At 36.6% G+C, this 23,463-nt stretch overlaps 1 protein-coding gene across 1 annotated transcript; it reads left to right on the forward strand.

The window, feature by feature from the left end:
• Positions 1 to 437: 437 nt before the first annotated feature.
• LOC126764039 (histone-lysine N-methyltransferase SETD1) lies at positions 438 to 6,233 on the forward strand. The gene is made up of 5 exons (XM_050481765.1): positions 438 to 989; positions 1,046 to 1,295; positions 1,358 to 5,202; positions 5,268 to 5,892; positions 5,945 to 6,233. The coding sequence occupies exons 1-5, from the start codon at positions 712 to 714 to the stop codon at positions 6,116 to 6,118; spliced, it is 5,172 nt and encodes a 1,723-aa protein (XP_050337722.1). The 5' UTR covers positions 438 to 711; the 3' UTR covers positions 6,119 to 6,233.
• The last annotated feature ends 17,230 nt before the right edge of the window (positions 6,234 to 23,463 follow it).

Here is a 23,463-nt window from a genome sequence, read left to right on the forward strand (position 1 = left end):
TGAAAAGTGAGAGAGGAATGTATTTATAAATGTTGTGTCATGCATAGTAAAAGGATCGCTTTGTCTCGTAAACCCTTCAAAATTTTCCTCCTACCCCCCGTTTCCTCCTCATGAACAATTGCCGCATACACAAAGAAGTGTTCCTACATGCTAGTTAGAACACTCAAATATTTTTTAAAAAATGTCAAATATTGATGTAAAACAAAACAGACACAGATGCTTTATATTATGATGGCTGCTTTCACACGTCACAGATATTTGTGATAATAGTGAGCATTTGAGCTTTTGGATTTTCGCCAGAATAAGGTAACCCTCACTATAGTGAGAAACATCACTGTAGTGAGGTTGGTGACTTTTGTGAGGGCATGGGAATAGGGCTGTTAGTGCAGTCAACGATTTCTAATTTGTCAACGCGATTATCGATATTTCGTTCGAAGTGTCACCTCTATGTCTTGCTAAATTTACTCTGTAGAAAGTAATTCTCACAAATTTTATTTGGCGGTCCGTGTACAGTTTTGTTCATAATACGATTAAGATTGGCATATAGACATATTAAATTAAAGGCAATACTTTTGCTAGGCCCATATTTACTCAAGCTATCTGTGCATTGTCACAGATGGGTAAATTGGATATAAGGAATGGAATAGTATTTTGCTGTATATAAAACTTGACTCTCTTTTTTATAATCTGTAAAATTTATTGCATACCTAAATGGATGGTTTAACCCGGTTGTCGAGCAGTGCTCACAGTAATGGAAACAATCTAGATCAGAATAATACAAGTTGTAACATGCAGTTGCAGTCAAAAACTCTACGCAATTTTAAATTACTTTCTGACCCAGCATTAGTAAAAGGAGCAAGTAAGGTATATCGGTACGATGGTATTACGCCGGAACAACCATATTCATCCATTGTACCCAGAGATCCTCGTAATCCCATTGTACGTATCCGTGCGAAACCTGTGGATCCCTTGGTTCTTATACTACCACGGTAAATTCATCTATATTTGCTTGCGTATTCTACTTTTAATCATTTATATATCACAGATTTAAAATTGATCAAAATTACGTTGGCCAACCTCCGCTCATCGAAATTACTTTGACAAACTTAAATGACAACATAGATAACACATTTTTGTCTGGGATGCTAAGTAAATGTGGTTTATATGATGAACTAGTGATACATCACCATCCAGTAACTAATAAACACCTTGGTATAGCTCATATTGTTTTCGAAAACACTAAGGCTGCTCGCTTATGTATTGAAAAATATAACCAAAAATCCGTGATGGGAAAAGTGAGAAAGTTGTGTATATAATTCAATTCATTTAAATAATTACAATTTTTATCCTGGTTTAGGTTTTAAGTATTTTTCACGATCCATTTGGAAAAATCTGCAATGAAACTGTGGACCAACTGACGTCATGCAAACCAAAACATAATTCCAATATATACGCACCAATTAATTCGTTTGCACATCATCCAACTAGTGTTCCACTTCAAAATAGCATACATGTTATTTCGGATTCACAGCAGTATAAAACTCAGGACATTTATAATACAACAGATTTATCAAATTATCAAAAGTTTCGTAATGAGCGTGAATATTCCCAAAACTACCAACAAAAGTATCGGAGTCATATGCCAGATGAATTCCAAAGCCGTGAACCTAGGGATAAGGATCGTAGTAGGGAGAAATATTCCTATCAAACGACATATGACCGTACGAAGAATCATTATAATAGATGTGAAAATGATAGAGAACTTTGTAAGGAAAGAAACAGAGACCATGGAAACCGTCGTGATTGTGACAGAGAAAGAGAATATCAGAAAACACGAGATAGGGACAGGGATCGTGATAGGCGTCGAGGCATTGATATAGGTCGCGATTATCGTAAAAGAAATATGGATCGGTGTGACAAGGATAGAGAAAAAGACAAGAGTCGTAGCAGGCTTACAACACCAGAAGAAAGAGATTATGACGGGCAGAGCAACTATACAAATGACAAATCGAAAAATCCTCAAATGGATATGTTTTATCATCTCGGATCTTCGTTTGCACATAACTCTGCACAAACACTAGGGCCTTCAATAAATACTTTGTTAGAAAAAAATTACAGATATCCTACATATGGATTTAATGCTGAATCATCTCAAAATCCATGGATTGGGCAGAGAACATGGACTGCTCCACAACCTCAATCACAACGTAGGGTAGATATTCCCCCGCCACCTCCCCCGGATAAAACACCAAACTGGGATGATCCCGAACCTCCGCCACCGGGGCAAAAAAGCCCTCATACTATTACAGAATCACAAATTGTTAAAAGATCAATTCTACCTGCAGAAACTAAAGAAAATTCGATTTCTGTAGATAAATCTGATATTACAGATTTAGGAAAAGTCGATTTAGATACAAGAATTGAAATGATGTTTAAACGAAAATCATTTGGAAATGCTCCACCGTTTCTACAAATTGATAGTAGTGACTCGGAAGTTGAAAATACTAAAGTCAAACAAGATAATGTAGAATTGTGTTCAGATTCAAATCTGAAAATAAAAGAAAATAGTTTAGAGGTTAATAAACAATTTAATAAAGAGTCGCAGATATATGACCAACATGATGCGAGTGATATTTCTTCAAGTGATGACGAAATTCTCCTTAAAAAAGAATCATTGAGTCCTATTCAGTCAAACAAGGAAGATGACAAACATAACGGCCAACCATTGTCAAATACATTGTCTTTTCATAAAAATGAAAAATATGTACAAGCGAGTAGTACATCGGACCTTACAGCGAGTTTTACAGAATCCCTCGAAAAATGTTGTTTTGCATACCAAAATAATGAATATTTTAAACCAAATTTCGCATATTCTTTACAAGTTCACGCAGATACATCAATATCTCGCCACTTTCCTAATCCTGCATATATGCACTCGTCATACATGCCTGGATTTAGCAGCATGCCTTATGGCTCATCTCAGAATGATGATTTCGGACATTACCTTCACCAAATGAGTAATGACAATTGCAAAGCATTTACTGGTTATGGATACAATCAAAATGATCCATTTAAGAAGCAAATAGATGCTGTAGTTGAAAGAGTAAGCATTGAATTGAAACAAATACTCAAACGTGACTTCAATAAAAAAATGATAGAAAATACTGCTTATAAGAATTTCGAAACATGGTGGGATGATCAACTGCAAAAAAGTCGTTATAAGGAAAGAACTTCTGTTATGAGTGACAAAATTTCACAGTTTTCTATTGCAACGGTGGTTAAAAGTATTGACAAAGCTCCAGACATAAACCAGTTAATTAATAGTCAGTGTGATATGTCGGATTTGAATTCATTTACAAGCCTCGGACTTCGTGCGTCGATACCAAAATTACCTTCATTCCGTCGGATCCGCAAAGAATCACTTCCAGAGACTAAGGACTATGAAAAGCATTTAAGTGATCAAGATGAAATGGTTCATGGTTCAGATTCAGAAAAGGAAGATGTCAATGCAGATGGTAATAACGTTCGTAACAAAACTAATAAAATGGTGGCGTGCTCTGAAATTTTACCAAAATCAAAACGAAAGGCCAGCTCATCTAGTTTTTCGTCATCAGAATTGGAAGAGAGCAGTGATGAGGGACATACAAGTGAAGATAGTGTATTGTCTGAAGAAGAATTCAGTTCATGCTCAGAAAATAATTATAATACTGAGAATGGGAAATGTGATATAAACATAAGGCAACGAATGTCGGATTTGATTTCTGACTTTAATAAAGAAAATAACAAAAAGAGTAAGTCTGTACATTCAAAAAATTTCATATATTCAGATAGCGATGATGAGCATGAAATAAAAAAAAATATCTCTAAAGAGTACGTGAAATCACCTAAAACGCAAAGAAATTTTTCTATTACATCTGATTTAGAAGACATTAGTAAAGATAGCACAATTACAGTTACCGAAGATGGTGAGGAAAATGTTAATAAATATTCAAGTAATAATTTAAATTCTGCAAATGAAAACGGAGGCACCACCGGTACTGTTTACAATGTCGAAACTGGGAATGACATTGAAAAAGAAGCAAAGAATGTATCGAATTTTGAATATGACCGAATTTATAGTGACTCCGAGGAAGAGCGAGAATATCAAGAACGACGTCGTCGAAACACAGAGTATATGGCTCAAATAGAACGGGAGTTCCTCGAGGAACAGGCACTAAAATTGCACGAAACTCGTGACAAAAGTCATAGGAGCGTAAAAGATATAAGCAATAAACCGCTCATTGTAAGAGATATTTCTGAATTACTCACTCAAACAGAAACAGCAACTGAAAGTTTTGGAAAACCTATGAAAATAGATGAAGCAACTAAAAAGAGAGACAAAAATAAATTTAAAAGGGATAAAGATGCAACAGTTCCTCCTTCAAAATCGAAAAATGGTGTAAAATTTAAAAAGAAACAGGAAATTAAAAAAAAAAATCAAACTTTTGCACCACCTTTACATAATCAAAACAATGATGTAAGTATTATTGAAATTGGTGAAGAAAATAAAAACTCAAATGCGTTAAATAACCAACAACCTGGTACTGTTGAGATTCAAAAACTTCTATCAGCAGAAGTATATAAAGAATTTAGTGATGATGTGAAATTGTCACCTTCGTCTGATGGTGGTTCAAGTCAAGCAAGTCAGGCTAGTCAGGTTGCGTTAGAACATTGCTATTCTTTACCACCCCAAGCCGATACTTCAACAACCTGCAACCAAAGGAAGAAAAATACATATTTTAAAAGAGAAAATGAAAACGACAAACAATCAAACTTAGAACATGACCATGGTGCTTATGCTAATGTTAATACCTTTGGAAACAACAGCGAAGTTATTATTTCTGAAGAGCAAATTGTTCAGCGTCAATATTCTAAACCTGGGCCTGGTCGTCCAAGAAAAGATTCTACAAAAATTCGAAGAAAAAATTGCATAATACAAAATTCTTACGACCTTGCTGTAGAAAAAAAATCCATGCCCAGAGATATTCTTTTGCAAAATGTAGTATCTCAATCAAAATTCATTCCTTCAGAACTGTTTAAAGCCCGTGATGCAACTGACGAACTGATGGTGCTATATGAATTTCTTACAAAAGGAATTGACTTTGAAGATATAGAATATATCCGAAAAAGTTATGAAATTCATTTACAAGAAGATACATATGGGTAATTAACGGGCATTGATTAATTTAATATAAACCTTAAAATTATGATTATTTTCTTTTTTTTAGTTTCTGGTTAAATAATACTCATTGGGTTGAACATTGTATAACAGACCGTTCCTTCGTACCACCTCCACAAAAGAAACGCAAAAGAGAAGATGAACTTAAACGACATAAGACTGGTTGTGCTCGTACTGAAGGTTATTACAAATTAGATGTTAGAGATAAGGCTAAGCATAAATATCATCATGCTAAATCTAATGTAGAAAATGCTTTAAGCATAGATCGCAGTGATGATCAATTGCAACAATCGCATAATAAGTTAATTTCAAAAATGCAAGGAATTTCACGTGAAGCGCGATCAAATCAAAGGCGTTTACTTACTGCGTTTGGATCAATTGGAGAATCTGAATTATTAAAGTTTAACCAATTGAAATTTAGAAAAAAACAACTAAAGTTTGCCAAATCAGCTATACATGATTGGGGCCTTTTTGCAATGGAACCAATTGCGGCTGATGAAATGGTTATAGAATATGTTGGGCAAATGATACGTCCAATTGTTGCAGATTTGAGAGAATCTAAATATGAAGCAATAGGAATCGGCAGCTCATATTTGTTTAGGATTGATATGGAAACAATTATTGATGCCACGAAATGCGGTAATTTGGCTCGCTTTATCAATCACAGTTGCAACGTAAGTATAATCATAAAATTTATATATTTTCAAGTAAATATTTTTTTTATAGCCCAACTGCTACGCAAAGGTCATTACGATAGAATCTGAAAAGAAAATTGTGATTTATTCCAAACAACCAATTGGAATAAACGAAGAAATAACTTATGATTATAAATTTCCTTTAGAAGACGAAAAAATTCCTTGTTTATGCGGAGCGCAGGGGTGCAGAGGGACTCTCAATTAATTATTATTTTAGTTCTAAAGATTACCTCATTAAGTATCGATACATCTATGTAAGTTTAAATTTGTGTAATATTGTTTAGTGATAAAGCACTACATAAATATACTTATTTTTAGTATCTGTTTTTGAACTTACTGTTATTTACAGTAACTTCTTTGTTAAATATCTAGTTCCTTAAAGGTGTATAAAAATCTTTTATTGAAATCCTGTCAACTAAGTAATGGAAATTAAATTAAATTAAATATATATATATATATACATATATGTATATATATGTATATATATATATATATGTATATATATACCTACATATATAGTTGTGTGAAAAATAATAAGGACAGTGGCCCGCAGTTGTGAAAGAAGTTAATTTAAGTACATCCAGAAATGTTGGGGAATCAACGGCAATTAACTAATTAAATTAATTGAGAACAAATTCAAATTAAGTTTTTTTTTCAGTTCCACCCATATTCTGCAGTCTTATTTATTTATTTATTTATTTATTCAACGCCAATCGGCACTATACATCTAATAACAATTATAATTCTAAATAAGACAACAGGCTTAAACATATAAAATTAGGAATTAAACTCGTAGCCTAGTTCGTATGCTAGTATTTTAATAAAGCTTTTTTAACGATCTTTCTGAGGTTCTGTACAGACCCGCTGAAGAAGTTGATGTCACCGTGCAAAGAGTTTACCAATCTACAGATTCTTTCCTTTGGGCCATTGATTACATAATTTTTGTTCGATCTGCAAGTTTTCAGAATCCTCATCTGTCTAAGGTTAAGCTCATTTGGTACGATTTCAAAGTCTGCAGGGATTTCTGGGGCATCAATTAATCCATTGAGGATTTTGAATAAGAAGATGAGGTCTGCTACCTGCCGTCGCGATTTCAGGTCATTTATTTTCAGGATTCTTCGGACGTCTTCAGTTGAATTCATATCGTTTCTGTATCTGTTATGAAATAGCAGCGCTTTGCAGAACTTGTGCTGGATTCTCTCTACTCTGTTGATCATTGAGTCCGTGAATGGGGACCAAATCACTGTTCCATATTCTAGAATAGGTAGCACTATTGCTGAGAATAGGCAGGTTAACGAGCAATTGTTCTCAAATTCCCTACACATCCGATTAATCAACCCTAGTACTTTGTATGCCTGCGAAGTAATTTTATCGATGTGTTTCTTGAAATTTATGCCCCTATTGCGGTTTTCAACCCGACTTGGTCGAATTGAAGTTAAGGCAACTCAACTTCAGATCAACCAAACTCTTTTTCGGTATTGCGAACTTCAACTAAGTTCAGTCGAAATATGATTGGCGTTGCCAACCTAAGAAAGGGAAAATTGACAGATAGTGAAACAGCTAAAATTTTGTAAACGACATATTTAAACAATTAAATTCAGTTGTTGCTCGCGAAAAAGTGAATAAACATATATGTATAATAAACAATAAATAAAAAATAGATATAAGTTTTGATTTATATTACAATGACGAAAATACTGGGGGCAAAATTGATGTGCTACGTATACGAAAAAGCCTTCGTGATCACTCAAATCCATTGGAGCTTCCAAATGCAAAGTAAGCCATAGTTTTTTCACAATTAAATTGCTTTTTAATAATGTTTGTTGCAGATTCATAAGTTATTTTCGATTAAATAAAGAAGCATTTTGTTTTTTACTGAATGAGATGAAGGAACATTTCCACAAACGTGTGCGAGGAACGGCCATACCTCCTATATTAAAACTATTTAACATTGGGTTGGCGCAAGTGGAGTGGTGGAGTAATGTAATTTCTTAGGCGACGCTGGCTATCCTCTGCACAAATTTTTAATGACGCCTTATCGCTTGGCGGAAGCTTCTTCACCCCAAGCACGCTACAATACAGTACACTCAAAGGCCCGGAATATTGTAGAGCGGACAATTGGTGTACTCAAGAGTAGATTTCGATGTCTTTTATCTGTACAAGGTTTACATTACACTACCGAAAAGGCTACGCAATTTGTGAATGCTTGTTGCGCATTGCACAATATTTGCCAACACTTTCAAGTGGAATCTCCGGAAGAAATACCATCTACTTCACATACTACAATGACCAATGATATTTTGGACATAGAAAGAGAAGAATAGGATACGGCTCGAATAATTCGCAATAATATTATGACTTCCCTCTAAATAATTAAAATATTAAATTTCATTTATTATTTCTAATGTGCTATTTATTCAGGCATATATTTAAATTTTATTTAAATAAATTCATTAAATAACAATATCACTTCATTCCAGAATAATTAAAAATAAAATTTAAAAAATATTACTTTGTGTCTTAAATAACCAAAAAAAATTAAAATCTTTGCGAAGATTTTAATTTAGCAATTTTGAGGCGCTGCACCTCAATTTGAATTTATTGTTTCCAAATTGTGGCTTTCCTCTTCCTGCTTCTGGAAACTTCTCCATTAACAATTTTTCGAATTGCTTTTTTGTTGCAACTTTATTTTTTCTAAAAATTTATAAAAAATATTAATTAAAATTAATTTAACATTAATTAAAATTGTTATTTTACCCGTCCTCCATTTTTCTTTAATATTTTTTTGTATTTCACTGCACGAATGTTGAACTTCAACTGCTATTAAGCAGTTGAAGTTTATTTATATACTAGTCAACCCCACTTGCACAGAGTTGAAAACCGCAATACCAAAAAAAGTAGAAGTTCGATCATACTTCAACCGCAATTTTTTTTGACGGATTGAGTTGAAGTTGGCAATACCGAATTTTTAAACTTCGACTGAAATGCAGTTGGGTTGAAAACCGCAATAGGGGCATTAGTCTTCTGTCAATAGTTATACCCAGGTCTCTGATGTCTTCAACTTCCGTGAGTCTTTGGTCGTTCAAGGTGTAGGTTAAAGGTACCTGCGTATGCGCACGGGTGAAGGACATCACTGCGCATTTTTTCACATTCAAAACAAGTTTATTTATCTTACACCAGTTATACAGCTCATCTATATCGTTTTGTAAGATGTGAATATCAGAAACGGTGAAAATTCTACGAAAAATTTTTAAATCGTCAGCGTATAATAAGTACTCAGACTGCAGTTTCCTCCCAATGTCATTCACAAATATGTTGAAGAGTATGGGTCCAAGGTGGGATCCCTGGGGAACACCAGATGTGACATCATACTCATCTGAAATGTGTCCATCGATTCTTACTTGCAACCTTCTTCTTGTTGGGTACGATCTGATCCAGCGTAGTGCATTGCAATTCACTCCATAATTTTTTAGCTTCACCATAAGAGTCTCATGGTCCACTTTGTCGAATGCCTTGCTAAAGTCCGTATATATTGAATGAACTGGAATACCACTGTCCATGGCCTTCAAGATGTAGTTGACATAGGTATATAAGTTTGTTGTAGTGGATCTGCCACCAACAAATCCGTGCTGCTTAGGAGAAATGATATTTCTGAATGATGATATCAACTGAGGCAAGACAATTTTCTCAAACAGTTTTGTTAATGCAGATTGGATACATACAGGTCTATAATTAGTAACGTCAGATCTTGGGCCGTTTTTGTGGATGGGACTGATGAACGACGATTTCCACGCCGATGGAAAGGTTCCGTGATAAAAAGACTTACTGAATATATGCGTGATAGGTTCACAGAGCCCGACAGCACAGTTGCGTAGAAATATATTAGGCAGACCATCAGGTCCTGCTCCTTATTTTTGGATCCAGAGCCAATAGCTGCTTAAAAACTTCATTGAAGTTAGCATCAAATTCATTTAGCTCCACATTTCCTACAATGTCAGCAGATTGATGATGACCAACTCCGCCGAGGCTCATTGTATAGGTGTCTTTGAAGTAAGATGCGAAGATATTACTAATCTCCGCACCCGAATGAGCGGTTAGGTCATTCCATGTCATGGTAGCTGGGACTCCCATGTCCGTACCCCTTTTGTTCTTGACAAACCTCCAGAATTCATTTTTGTCTGAAGAGACTAGATTTTCCACTTTATTAATGTATGACTTGTAGCATATTGCACTTAATTTCTTGCATTAGAGTCTCAGTTGGCTAAAACATTTATAATTTGACTTATTTTTATTCCTCCTATATCTGATATGTGCAGATTTCTTCAATTTAATTTTATTTATAAGTTCTTTAGAGAACCAGCAGGGAAATTTACTTGGTTTCCTCGAATATACAGGGACGAACTGAGAAATACCTTCTTGTACTTTATTATAAAACCAACTAACCTTATCATCCACTTCTTTTATTTTGTATAGCTCAATCCAGTTAGATCTTAAGAAGAAAGCATTAAGACTCACATAGTCGGCTTTCTTAAACGAATAAGAAGGAGGATAATTTGGTATTAGGCTAGGCTGAAAATACAAGGAGATCTCCAGAGGCGGGTGATATTTATCGACAGTCGTGAAAGCAAGAGTTACTGAAACATATATCCAACAGTTTATTATTTTTATTTAAGATGTTATTGAATTGTTGACACTCAATAAGGGCCGTGGTATCGTACAGCAGCTTCTCGCAATCAAAGCGCGGTGTACTGCTATTCAAATTGTAGTCTCCCACTATCATGATCCTTGAATCCGGAAATTTTTCTCTCAAATGTATTAATATTTCAGTATGGGCATAGTATATCTCATAATTAGATTGTGGTGGTATATATACGCACCCAATGATGATACAAGTATTATCACCTTTGATCCTTATGTGATAATATTAATTTCTAAGTAGTTTAATATTTTGTTGAAAATCTATGATTATTCAAAACTTAACGACACCACTTGGGCATAGAATCAAATAGGTTTTGGAAGACGGAAAATGGAATTGCATTCCATGAATTTTGAATAAGTTGCCAAAGCTCTTCATTATTACTTGGCCACTTTCCTCGTAAGGGGCTAAAACAGTGTGACAATTTCAAAAACATTTTTTTTTTTTTGCTTTTTCGATAGCTTATATTTCCAAAAATATTCTGTGAAATCGGCAAGGTCGTATCTTGAATAGTTTTTGGATGGCAGCGTTCTAAAGAGCGACCGCTCGCAGGTACTAACATATACTATATAAGTGAAACAGTGATCAAAGATTTGGTGTTGAAAAACCGTCGATTAACAATTAGAGACCTTGCTGATGAAGTTGGCATATCGAAAGGCTCAGCCAATACCATTTTGAAGGATGTTTTGGGCCTCAAGCGCGTTAAATCTCGACTGGTACTGAAAACATTGAGTTTTTTGGAAAAAAGCGTCGCGTTGAAGTGTGTGATACGATGCTTTCCGACTACCAGGGTGTCATGAAACGCATTATAACTGGTGATGAGACTTGAATCTATGCTTACGACCCCGAAACAACCGATCAATCGAGCAAATATCGTGCCAAAAGAGAGCCGAGACCAAAAAAAGCGCTCCAAAGTCGCTCAAAAATCTAGGTTATGTTGACTGTTTTCTTCGATTATCGTGGTCTAGTGCATTATGAATTCCTTCCAACCGGTCAAACAGTCAACAAGGAATATTATTTGAACGTTATGCGTCGTTTGAGTAACGCTATCCGCCTAAAAAGACCGGAATTGTGGAAAGACAATTCTTGGTTTTTACACCACGATAATGCACCATCCCATACTGCTCTCGTAATTCGTGATCATTTCGCCAAAAACTCAACCGATATCGTTCCGCAACCACCGTATTCACCTGATCTGGCGCCGTGTGACTTCTGGCTGTTCACCAAGCTCAAAAGACCGCTCCGGGGACACCGTTTTTATACGATAGAGGAGATTCAAGCCGCAGCGGAACTGAAGGCCATCCCGGAAAGTGACTACAACCAGTGTTTCGAAGATTGGAAAATCCGTTGGCATAAGTGCATTGCATCGGGAGGGGCTTACTTTGAAGGGGATGAAATTGATTTGGAAGAATAAATAAAGAATTTTCAAAATAAATACAATGTCAATGTGCCTTATTTTCTGGGCACAGTAGTATGTATAAGTGAAACTTTAAACGCGTTTTTCTCGAAACGTCATTTTGCAAAATTGCTGACGTCATAACTCCACGAGAAATTTACTGATCGACTTAAGGGGCACACCTAGTGTAATGGCCTAAAAAAAAGGTGATTTTCGGGAATTTTTATTAAAAATTATTTCAAAATTTTACATATACTGTGAAATTTTTGAAGAAAAAAATTAAATATTTTTTAAGTTATAGTCGATCTCCAACGGCGCGAAAAAAAAAGATCCTTCACTGCTGCAGTGATTCCGGCCTTCTCCGTGGATGAAATCTAAAAAAAAAAATTCTCGTTAAACTAGATAATATTGTCTGTATGACCTACGATAAAAAAAATCAAAAATTGACAATATGGCGGCGTTTTAAAAAAAAGTAGTCGAAATTTACCCAAAATTTTGGTCGTTTTTGGCCTGCCAAAATTCGATTTTTTCGATCAGATCAAAAATCGATTGGTCATTGTATGGAGAAGTATGTATATAGAGAAGATGCAAAAAAAATTTGATAGCGATCGGATCATTTGTCTCCGAGTAATCACTGCAGCAAATTCGAAAAATGCTGTTTCGAGAAAAACGCTTTTAAAGATAAAGTGAATGTTATCTAACTGCCGAGCGGCTACTCCTTTAAATGGCTGTATCTCAAAAACTGTTTCAGATATCGAAGTTTTAGTATGTTATTTTTAAAAGTATAACCTATCGAAATATGAAAAAAAAATTGATTTTTTGAAAATTTCACACTAGTTGTGCCCCTTAAAATTAAAACTGAATATTGTTGAATGCGCTTACTATACAATGGCATTAAAAAATCGAACTTTTTCGTCCGTTTTTTTTTCAATATTTAAAAAAAAATCTTAAAATATAGCTTAAAGTCTACCTTGTTACGTCCAAAGAAGTTCGAAACATTCAATCGAGTACTTTCTTTTAAAAAATTCACGAAAATCGCCTAATTTTTCATGCAGTATCCTGTGTAGTGGCTCCAGGACATTCCATGAAAACGATCCCCAAACCATAATGTTTTCACCACCATGTTTAATACCATGTTCAGACCGATACTTAATTACACGATTTCGGCTGTTGAGTGGTTTATCCCACTAATCTTATAAATTTATCAATATTTCGCCATACAAAAATGACAGTTCGAAATCACTTCATCGGAGTGATTTGAAACTGATCCACGCTAAATCTCTCTGTGCGACTCTGATTTTGCGCCATCTACTTGTCAGCTGACGTTGAGCAACACCAAAAGCTCCGTCAGAATCGGGAAGGACCTCTCCGAGCCGTTCGATACCAAGCGAGGTTTCAGACAAGGCGATTCCCTATCGTGCGACTTTTTCAACCTGCTTTTTGAGAAAATAGTTCGAGCCGCAGAACTAAATAGAGAATGTACCATCTTCTATAAGAGTGTACAGCTGCTGGCGTATGCCGATGATATTGATATCATCGGCCTCAACACCCGCGCCGTTAGTTCTGCTTTCTCCAGGCTGGAAAAGGAAGCAAAAGAAATGGGTCTGGCAGTGAACGAGGGCAAGACGAAATATCTCTTGTCATCAAACAAACAGTCGTCGCACTCGCGACTTGGCACTCACGTCACTGTTGACAGTCATAACTTTGAAGTTGTAGATAATTTCGTCTATCTTGGAACCAGAGTAAACACCACCAACAATGTCAGCCTAGAAATCCAACGCAGAATAACTCTTGCCAACAGATGTTACCAAACTCTATAAGCCACTCATAATTCCCGTCCTGCTATGTGGTGCAGAGTCTTGGACGATGTCACCAACGGATGAGTCGACGTTGCGAGTTTTCGACAGAACGATGAGCTGTACGAGATATACGACGACATCGTCATAGTTCAGCGAATTAAATGACAGCGGCTACGCTGGCTAGGTCATGTTGTCCGGATGGATAAGAAAAAAATAGAAAGTATTCGACGCAGTACCCGCCGGGGGAAGCAGAGGAAGAGGAAGACCTCCACTCCGTTGGAAGGAACAAGTGGAGAAGAACCTGACTTCGCTTGGAATATCCAATTGACGCCACGTAGCGAAAAGAAGAAACGACTGGCGCGCTGTTAACTCGGCTATAATCGCGTAAGCGGTGTCTACGCCAATTAAGAAGAAGAAGAAGACTTGCCAGCATTGAAAATCTATTACATTATGACAGCTGATTTAGACACTAAAAAGGGGAAAAAATGTAGACAAACAATTTTTTTACAGCAATGAATCTAATTTCACCTGAAAATTGACTTCCTGCATGAAAAAATGCGTCCATTATTTCCATTATATGGAAAATATTTAAAAGAATACGGCTTTTCTTACAAAATACTATATGACAATGTTTTCTTTTGATAAATATTGAGCGATGTGAATTCTTGAATGGCAAAAACAGCTGTTTTTCATCTTTCCAACGGCAGTGAGAACGGGCTGATTAGTGAAGGGCTTAACCGTCCGGTCCATGACCGGGTACCCGGGTATCCATTTCAATTTACATGTAAATTTTTCTTAACTTCTCCTCAAAAAAAATTTATGGCCGCCTGGATCCCCAAAATTAAAGTTATTTGACACCCATTTTTCATCAAAATTTTTTAGAATCAATTATTTAATAAAAGTTATTAGCTATCAAACTTGATACCTCCTCCGTTCAATAACCAGGTACCCGGGTACCCGCTAAGAAAAAAATAGTTAGTAAGAACAAAATAACTCCGTTTTTATTTATTTTAGTAATATTATTTTCTATTTTCTTATTATTTTTTTATTTATATTGCTGTATTTATTATGATACAGTGCTATATAACAATTAAAGTGTATTAAATTATTCTGTACATCCTTCACATGTCGTGGTTGTAATACAGTGTTCATCACAAATAGGTTTCTCACATACTGAACATATTTTTCTAGTTTTGCGACGTTTTTTGAATTCACTGTGAAGACATTCATAGCATACACCAGTAATCTTTTTCCTTCCAGTTGAATCGCGCTGCTTCTGAGGTCTCAATGATACAGATGATGTTGGCTGTACATTTAGATTGACAGCTCGACCAAGAAGAGATTCAATCGCCACTTTCGTTGAGAAATGCCTCATAATTTGTGCATTATTCGCACGATTTTCAACAAATAGAGTACACAGCTCTCTGCCCAATTGCCGATAAAATAAGCGTCGTTCATACGATTTTTTAACAAGCATTTTATTATTCTCATAATACAGAATATATGCTGCAAGGCAGGCAATATCGAGAATATTGTAAAAAATGCTAGAGGCCATCGTTGAGTTGACCTTTTTGTAGTATATCTACCAAGCATTTTATCCATCGTGTCTACTCCAGCTTTGGACCAGTTATAAAACTCGATGATTTCGGGTTTTTTCTGTGCACTATCACTAATTTTTGCTTCGTGATGCATTGATGATAGCATAATTACTACCTTGTTTTTTTTTGGCACATAACTGCATAGAGTTACTTTTTCATGAAAGCCAAACACAGTGGATAATTCTTCTCGAGTTTTTGAAACAGCCATTGCTGGTGGAATGTATGCTTTATTTTTCTTCAGAGTACCAACAATCGTCAAGTTCCAAGAGTTGTGAAGAAATTATCCATTGTAATGTTGCTACCGGATCCTTTATATGGTGCCACCAAGTCTTTAACAACTCTTTCACCAACATTTTTCTCACGCCCATCTTTCGATTTCCCAGTGTAAAGCTGTCCAGTAAGTGGATACGAATTTTCCGCATCACATATCCACCATACTTTAATTCCATATTTAGCTGGCTTTGATGGAATATATTGAGTGAATCTAGTTCGACCTCGGTATGGATAAAGTTGCTCGTCGATTGTTAGGTATTCTGTTGGTTTATAATGTGTTGGTAAATTACTATTTATCATTGTCCAAATGTCTCGTATTGGAGCAGCTTTATCACTTTCTAAGCGCTGAGCTCTAGTATTGGCATCGTCAAATCGAATAAAACGAATAATATTCCAGAAGCGATTGATACTCATTGATGCGCGATATAATGGATATGAATACGGCTGCCACATTTCCCTTGCATTATCAGTATTTGAATTATTTGCGCCAGAAGTTATCAAAATAGCCAAAAATGCATAAAATTCCTGCAGCTCGAGATTTTTCCACTCTAGTTGTTTTTTTCTGGATTTTTTTCATTATATGCTGTATACGTTGAGATTGCCTTTTTATTAGTATGGCGTATAATGATATTAGCCATTTCCGGTGTGAAAAATAATTTAAATGTGTCTAGATTAGACAACAAATTGGTGTTTCTATTAGGTCCACATCTTTCTCGCACAATATTACGTCTCTCAGCTTGATGTTCACTTGGTGGTGTCGCAGCCCACTGAGTGCCATCTTTTGCTTTTAGTCCAGACAACGTCGCTTCTATTTCACATTGTTCATCTTCATCTTTATCCTCTCCATCTTCACCTTCTTCATCTTCTTCGTCTTTATCTTCTCCTTCTTCTTCATTATCTTCTTTATTGGGTGCAATTTCATCATCTATTAAAAAAAATACACAATTTATATTACATAAAATATGTTATAATTATCAATATACTCAAAACCTTGGCACTCAGCTTTCGTTATTTCTTTCCGTCCGAAATGAAAAGGGGATAGATATCTAAATATCCATAGACCTTGGCACTCAGCTTTCGTTATTTCTTTCCGTCCGAAATGGAAAGGGGATAGGTACCTAAATATCCATCGACCTTGGCACTCAGCTTTCGTTATTTCTTTCCGTCCGAAATGGAAAGGGGATAGGTACCTAAATATCCATAGACCTTGGCACTCCGCTTTCGTTATTTCAACGAGAACTATAGAATATGTCCCCATTTATAGTTATTTCCTATGCCATGTAGCTAACTTACACAGAAAAAAAATTTTATTTAGTATACTAACGATTTCTACATCTGCTCCACCTGGGTACCCGGTCATTGAACGAAAGGTGAAAGTTTGGTCATTGACCGGACGGTTAAATGTAATCTAATCCTTTCAAATTTTCGGTCTGAACATGGTATAATAGTCTTTATCATATATTTATGGTTATAGGCTGCTTTCTTCGGTCTTTTTACATAATGAATACATAATAAAAAGAAAAACCAGGTTTTTAGTTGATTGATATTAAAACTGAGAGTACTATTTTTTCCTTATCTCTGCAAAAAAACACGTTCTAGTAAATTTTTTTCGGTATTGTATTTAAATAGCACTCTGTCCTTATTATATCGCACAACTGTTTGGGGACTTTGTTATAAACATATCGGTAACTGGGCGGAAATTTTCATGGCTTACTTCAATTGTATTGTTTTATTTTTATGCATCCCTGTCAATATTTCTTCTTTACTGGGGTAGATAAGGTGGCGCCAATTGGAGATTCCAAACGAAGACTGGTCCTTCTCCACCTGTACTTTTCACTGCTTCCTCCTGCGGGCATTGCCTCGAATACTGCCGCTGTTTTCTGTTTTTTAATTCACTGAACTATATAAATGTGGTCGTATATCTCACACAGGTCATCGGTTCCTCGAGTGTGGTATTCGCCGTGGCCAATGCGCAAAGGACCATAAATCTTCCGCAAAACCTTTCTCTCGAAAACTCGTAACGTCGTTTCATCAGATGTTGTCATCGTCCACGCCTCTGCACCATACCAGGTGCGTTGCAAAGTTAACAGGACTTTTTGATTCTCGCGCGTGAATTCATCCAAAAACCAGCCGAAATCGTCATTAAAACTCATGGAAACGGAATTGAACATCTTCAAAACATCGATTTATGGCATTTTGACTGAACATTTGGGCTTACGAAAAGTGTGTGGTTTTTGGTTTGTTCCGCTCAAATTGACTGACGACCAAAAATTGCTCTGATCGATCGAGGCTTGTGACCGATTATTTGACCAAAAATCACATTTTAACCATTAAAGACTCCCCGTATTCACCTGAAATGACACCGCACATAGGGGTAAAATTTGTCGATTTTGGAGATTAATTCAAAAATCAAAATTCAAGGTACAAGTAAATTTTTGGTACCAAAAGTAGATAAAATTCTACATCACTAACTGAACAAATATTTGGCAAAAAATTTACAGTTTTCTTGTAATATTCTCTGAAAAATGCAAGTTTATTTCTTTTTGTATGTGCACAGTGTTATACGTGATTTTTTTCCATTTTTCGAAGTTTTTTATTTTCTTTAACTGGACAAATCCTTAGAAAATTGTAATAGAGCCTTCTTGTTCAGGTAATTTAGTAAATACAAAAAGATTTCATTTGTGTTTTTACGTGTCTCTAAGTATTTTAATTTTTTTTTTGGGCGAAAGCCTTAAAATATTGGGATTTCGACCTCATATGCAGACATATAGTTGTGAGTTAAGCGGGGTTCTTATCTAAGGTTTAGGGTATATGTAAAATCATGATAACCGACATTGTTTTTTCCCGCGCAATTTTTATTACTAATGTTTGTATGTCATGGGCAGTCGAGAGAAATAACAATAGTGATGTATATTTAACTAACATGGTAAAAGCGATACCGACATTGACTACATTTAAAGAGGATAAAAATATTATTATCTTCTTTATAGGAACCAGTTCTAATGTAATTTGGGTTCCTCGTCAAAGTCTTTATGACATAATGAAAAACTCTGGCTGTGTTAATGAAAAATTTGAATTTTTAAAAGAGCAATTGAAAAAGCGTATTGAGCCATCTGATGAATTTATAAAAGAGTTTGATGATAGGATAAAAACCTTTTTTAGTCAATTTAAAATTCGTTGGAGCAGAGCCAATAGGCATGAAGAGCGTTTCCTTAGAATAAACCAAAGTTGGCTGGATTCTTCGATAGGTTTCACCCATTCACAAGGAATGAAACGTGGCTGCAAAGAACTTTCATTTGAAGAATCAAATGAGAAAACGAAGCAAAAAAAAAGTAAATTTTTAAGAGATAGTGTGCCTTTGCCTTTATTAGCTTATGCTGCACAAATGAGTTTTAGAGCTTCAGGGCAAGTGAAAGCGTCAAAGATAGTGAAAGAGGTTGCAAGTTCACCATCGAGAGCGAAAAAATTTCATAAAAGTATTGCCAGTGATGATCACAGCAAATACCCAAAGAAGACGCTTTATTTGTTTTGGTGGAAGCAAAGTTATCTCGACAACAGTACAATGTTATGAGGCAATCTGCTCCAGATAGGTTTCCTTGCTATTCATATGTCCGATCAGCAAAAAAGGATTGTTATCCTAGACGTGAGAGCATGCATTTTTGCGAGATTTCAGCACAAGTAAGCTTGCAAGCCCTTTTAGACCATACCACTGAGCGTATAACTTTAGCCCAAAATAACGTAATTAAAACATTGAACGATGAGGAAATGACGAATTTATGCTTGTACACCAAGTGGGGATTCGATGGAAGCTCTGGACACAGCTCATATAAGCAAGCGTACCATAATCCGGGTGCAAATGATTCATCAGTTTTCATCACCTGTATTGTTCCAATCAGGTTGATTTGTGGAAGCAAAATTATGTGGCAAAATCCGCGCCCAGCTTCTACCAGGTTCTGCAGGCCTTTTAAAATTGAATTTGTAAAAGAGTCCACAGCTGTTTCTAGAACTGAAAACGAAATAGTTGGTATAGAAATACGAAATCTTGTTAATTTGGTTATACCTTATGGAAATAAATATTTGGAAGTTAAACACAATTTAATTTTATCTATGGTTGATGGAAAAGTATGCAACGCATTAACAGAAACAACATCTACCCAAAAATGTTATTTATGTGGAGCTAGCTCGAAAGATTTTAATAAAATTGATGAAATGGTGAAGAAAGTTGTGAAAACAGAAAATTTACAGTTTGGGCTTTCAATACTTCATGGGTGGATTAGGTTCTTTGAATGTCTTCTCCACTTATCATATAAATTGTCTATAAAAAAGTGGCAAGCTCGAACAGAAAGCGAGAAACTATTAGTTTCGGAAAATAAAGCACGGATTCAAAAAGGATTTAAAGATAAAATTGGTCTGATTGTTGACCAACCGAAACCTGTCCTTGGGAATTCTAACGATGGCAATACAGCTAGGCGTTTCTTTCAAAATCCCGAGATGTCAGCAGCAATTACTAAAGTTGACATAAATTTGATTAAAAAGATGCATACAATACTCGTAGTTGTTTCTAGTGGGCACGATATTGAGGTACAGAAGTTTCGTGACTACGCTTTAAATACAGCAAAATATTTCGTTGAATGTTATCCTTGGTATAACATGCCTAGAACACTTCACAAATATTTTATCCATGGTACAGAGATAATATCGCACGCTATGTTGCCAATCGGACAATTATCAGAAGAAGCTCAGGAAGCTCGAAACAAAGATTTTAAGAATTTTAGAGAACATTTTTCTTGCAAATTCAGTAGAAAAAAAGCAAATGAAGACATATTTAACAGACTTTTAGTCAGTTCTGATCCCGTTATATCAACCACAAGAAAATTACCAAAAAAAAGTGCAGGATTTACCCGAAGAAGCATTAGAGTTGATCGTGATAGAGAGTGGCAATAATAATGAAGTTGATCATGACGATGATGATGAAGGCGATGATAAAAATTCAAGCGAAGACGACAATGATCATGAATATGATTATAGTGATGAAGAAACAGTTTATATATTTTAAATAAAATTTGAAGCTTAAAAAATTAAAAATTTAGAAAACCGATGTTCAGCATATTTTGTTTTTTAAGATATAAAAAAAAACAATCAAAAAACTCGAATTGCATTATTTTCTTACTTCTTTATGATTAATTAACTAAAAAAAATAACTTTTCATTTTGAGCACAATTTACCCCACTGTGCACCGTGCGTCTCCTTCCTTTTCGGAAAAATGCATTTGCTCATGAAAGGAAAGCGTTATGCAGACGTAGAGGCCATTCGAAAGGCTTGCACCGGCATACTGGCGGCCATACCGACCAACGAGCTAAAACACTCGTTCGACATGCTTTTCGGCCGTGCAAAAAACTATATTGAAGCAAAAGCAGACTATTTTGAATAAAATAAATTGATTTTGCCGAAAAAACCATTTGTTCTGTTTTTTTTTTCAAGTCTTGCTTACTTTTGAACTCACCTTGTGTAGCAGGACGGGAATGAGTCAATTCCCACGACAGCCGGTTCTACGCACCGGAATTGATCCGAATTTTATCCGGCCAAGGGCTGTTTTTCGGCGATCTAACCCCGTTTGGATGGGTAAGTGTTAATCAAAGTTTGTCGTCATTAGAGCAAAACCTTCCAGCAGGGTTGCACCGTATCCTCCTGACTCGTGCTGGCATTGAGTCCAAACCGGGCCGGAGGAATTTTTTTCCTGCGTTTGCGCTAAAGGGCTCCATCCAAACTCCATCTCGGTCAGGTGTAACACATGCAATTGATGGAGCAATCTTAAGATCTGCTCAGGCCTTAAGACTTATGGGCAGTGGACCACGAGTTACATGGCCCCATGTTGCCAACGCAAAACTGCGACACTAGCCTCTATGGCTGTGCAATTTGCACACAGTTCGCGCGTTGCGCCGCTCCCACTCTGACGCGGACCACGATCTGTGGCATTCTTGCCTGTCAAACGATCGTAGGGGGATGGAGCTGGCGACGCCGATTGACGATTCGGCATACTGCACAATGAATGACGAAGCCCCCACCAGAGTTATGGGCACCTGATATTACCATTGCTAGTGGTGATCTGATAAATAGCATAACCTGGCGACCTCATCTCAATTTGGAAATTCGGCGATTGGTAAACTAGGGTAAGCGGACGAAATGGATAAAACACCTGAAGTCCTGTAACCTCTCCCTTCGGTAGACAAAACCAAGCGATGTGTTAACCGATGGCTGCGCAAAATGCCAAACGCCTGCGCGCCACTTACTTTCACCGATGAGGAGGTTCAGAATGTCATCCACAAAGCGAAATCTTCCAAATCCATTGGCCCTGATGGAATCAACATGCTTATGTTAAAGCCTTTAGGCTCGAAGGGAGTAATCTACCTTTCCAAGATCCTCAACCTGTCGCTGACCAATCTTCAAATACTTGAGGCCTTCCTACTCCCGACTTCACCACCTAAGCCTAGCCAACCACCAAATTGTATTCCGAAAAGTGCACAGCACCACCACAGCACTTCAGTCATAAACGCTCAGATAGTTCGTGGCTTCAACCAGAAACCACCCTGTGTGAGAACGATCCTCGTAGCGTTGGACTTGTCGAAAGCTTTTGACAAAGTCAATCACACAACGCTACTGCAGGACATCGAAGAATCTACGCTTCCTCCAGGACTGAAGAGGTAGACCATGAACTTCCTGAGCGGTCGACAATTATCCGTACTATTTCGGGGAGAAACATCAAAACTGAAAAGAATTAAACAGGGGGCTCCGCAAGGGTGGTGTCCTCGCCCCGTTACTGTTTAACTTCTATATCTCGAAACTCCCGCAGGCACTAGAGGAAGTTTCCGTAACCTCGTACGTTCTGGGATGTTTTCGCAGAAATCACCCCTGCAACCACCTGCTGGGAGCCTCCTAGGAACATTAAGAGGTCTTTCCTTAACTACGTCGCCGACATCGAACAGTACTCCGACCGGACTTCGGTCGCCACTAACTTCATTCACAGCGAAGCCATCAACACCTTCACCGACTCCCTTCCAGTGAATGGCTAGAAACGCGAGTGACCCTAGCGCAGCTTCGTTCTGGATACTGTAGCAAGTTAAACTCCTACTTGTACAGAATAGACCCCAAAATATCCAATACATGTTCTGCATGCAATGAGTCTCCGCATGACACTGTTCACCTCTTTACATGACCCGTCAAACCCACTCATCTAACACCCCTTTCCCTTTTGTCCAACCCAGTCGGAACAGCACGTTTCTTGGGCCTCCATTTAGATGACGTCGGCGACAACTGAGATAATACTTACTATCCTAACGGGGATTAGATAACCGTTAAAACAACAACAACAACGAAAAACAAAGTGACTTTTAGAGTTTGATTTTTGGTTGTCGAGAGAGGATTTTACTTCTCAATTGCCTCCTCAGTCCAAAGTAGCACCTGTTGGCAAGAGTTATTCTGCGTTGGATTTCGAGGCTGACATTGTTGTTAGCGACTTCGAAATTATGACTGTCAACCGTGGCGTGGGAGCCTAGTGACGAATGCGACGACTGTTTGTTTGATGACAGGAAATATTTCGTTTTGGCCTCTATCACTACCAGAGCCATCTACTTTGCTTCATTATCCAGTCTGGAGAAAGCAGAACTAACAGCGTGGATGTTGGGACCAATGATATCAATATCACTGGCATACACCTGCAGATGTACACTCTTATAAAAGATTGTACCTGCTCGATTAAGATCTGTAGCTCGAATTATTTTCTCCAGCAGA

The sequence above is a fragment of the Bactrocera neohumeralis genome, unplaced genomic scaffold (genome assembly GCF_024586455.1).
Source record: "Bactrocera neohumeralis isolate Rockhampton unplaced genomic scaffold, APGP_CSIRO_Bneo_wtdbg2-racon-allhic-juicebox.fasta_v2 cluster09, whole genome shotgun sequence".
NCBI lineage: Eukaryota > Metazoa > Arthropoda > Insecta > Diptera > Tephritidae > Bactrocera > Bactrocera neohumeralis.